General features: G+C 35.9%; 1 protein-coding gene across 1 annotated transcript; it reads right to left on the minus strand.

The window, feature by feature from the left end:
• Positions 1-437: 437 nt before the first annotated feature.
• On the minus strand, positions 438-1,240 carry LOC144477540 (uncharacterized; the record flags this gene model as incomplete). The annotated part of the gene is made up of 2 exons (XM_078195267.1): positions 438-623; positions 1,153-1,240. Coding segments are annotated over 2 exons (274 nt in total), but the record flags the coding sequence as incomplete, so codon positions are not given.
• Between the last annotated feature and the right edge of the window lie 579 nt (positions 1,241-1,819).

Raw genomic sequence — 1,819 nt, forward strand, 5'->3', positions numbered from 1 at the left:
ATTGATTCCAATTGAAAAAAAACAGAAAACAGATTCTATATGTATATAATTAAATCTAGCGGGTAATTAACCGAGACCGGGGAATGAAAAATGATAAACTAAAAAAAATGAGAACGGTGAACGGGACGGAACGAATACAAAAATATGAACGTCGAAGCGAGCTAGAAGAGAGAGAGAGAGAGAGAGAGTGCATTAAGTGAATAAACATGCGTTACGCTATTAAATATACGGTATTTCGTGAGAGGCACATCCGTTTAAGGAATTGTTACAGAATGATTCAAATAAATATTATCTTAAAAATGCTGATATAAAAGGCGGCGTCAAGGATGGATTGTTAAACGAGCAGCGAAGCAGCTTCCAATCCGATCGATCCGTGTTGATTTTCTCCATCCTTTTTCGACTACTATCGTGTATCAATCATTATGTACCGATTCGTTTTATTTAATATACTGATTGTTAAGCCTTTGAATCTTGGATTTCGCTGGTGTCCTATGCCTCGCCTCGTCCTGCTTCTTCACCTCCGCATCCTCCTTCGTGTCGAGGACCACCGGAAGCTCGTCGTCGCGAAGCAACACCGTGGTGGGCATCGTTGGCATTGTCGAGTTTGTGTCCTGCAAAGATTGCTGGAGGCAGAGACAGGCGCAAGTGTCGTTTGTTTTATCAATTCAATTTTCCGTGAGTTCTTTGATCTATTAGGTCGTTCGGAAAGTCGTTTCGTTTTCTTCTTGGTGGAAATGAAACACAATAGATTACTAAACAAAAACTATTGCAAAAAATCGAACAAAATTTTTAGCAAACAAGACTTACTACATCAGTTGTCCAATTATATAATGATTGTGCAGCTTAAGCGTGAAGTTGGCTGTGAAAGAATTAAGTCTTTTCTTGGGAAAAACGAAATTACTTTCCGAACAACCCAATAATTTATGCAGAATTTAATTTTTGCTTGTTCGTAAAACAGATCCCTTGACAAAGTATGACGTTAATGTAAAAATGGCGAACAGATAACGATTTCAAAGAGGTGTGGCACAGAAAATGATCTCTCATTTCAGACTTCTTTTTATTTCGTCCTGTTCTAACGACTTGAAATTAGTGCGAATAAATATGTATTATTTAAATTTAATATTTAATTGATGTCCGGTATTTTATAAATACCTGCATGACGTTTATCAGGAACAGAAAGGCGAGCAACGTCAAGGCACTCAACGCTGCTCCACTTCCGTCACCTTTGCCCTTCGAATTTCTGCGAAAACGATCGCACAGTTATAACTAGTATTTTGTTAACCCTTTCACTACTGTTGGCGACTATTGGCGTCCGACACACGTTGGCTTCCCGGTACTGTAGGCGCCAATAGGCGTCAAGATCAAATTTCCACCCCGTTTATTATTAAATTTGATTAATTATATATTGTGCGATATTTTTGTTATATATCGTAAAAAATCTTAATATTATTCTTCACTTCAAGTAATATTGGTTTAACGTAACAGAATTCAATATTTTAAATATTTTAATATACTTCCTCAGAAATGCATGTCTAACGAAAAATTACGGCCGTGCCAAAGTCTGCCGTAGCCAAAGGGTTAATTAACTTACGAATACTGTCGATACAAAAGCCACTAGTTTATTGTTTCAAAATTCCGCGGTATTTCTAGCACGAGATTTAAGAAATCCTTTCCGTATAATTTGTTTTACTCGTGATTCTTGGAAGGATAGATAAAATCAAATGGAATATTATTTACAGAAAAATCATATAAAACTCTGTATAAAAATTACAATAGTAAATTGAAGACTATAGCAAAAATATAAAATAGATAAAATCAA

This window comes from Augochlora pura, unplaced genomic scaffold, assembly GCF_028453695.1.
Source record: "Augochlora pura isolate Apur16 unplaced genomic scaffold, APUR_v2.2.1 APUR_unplaced_1816, whole genome shotgun sequence".
NCBI classification, from domain to species: Eukaryota; Metazoa; Arthropoda; class Insecta; order Hymenoptera; family Halictidae; genus Augochlora; species Augochlora pura.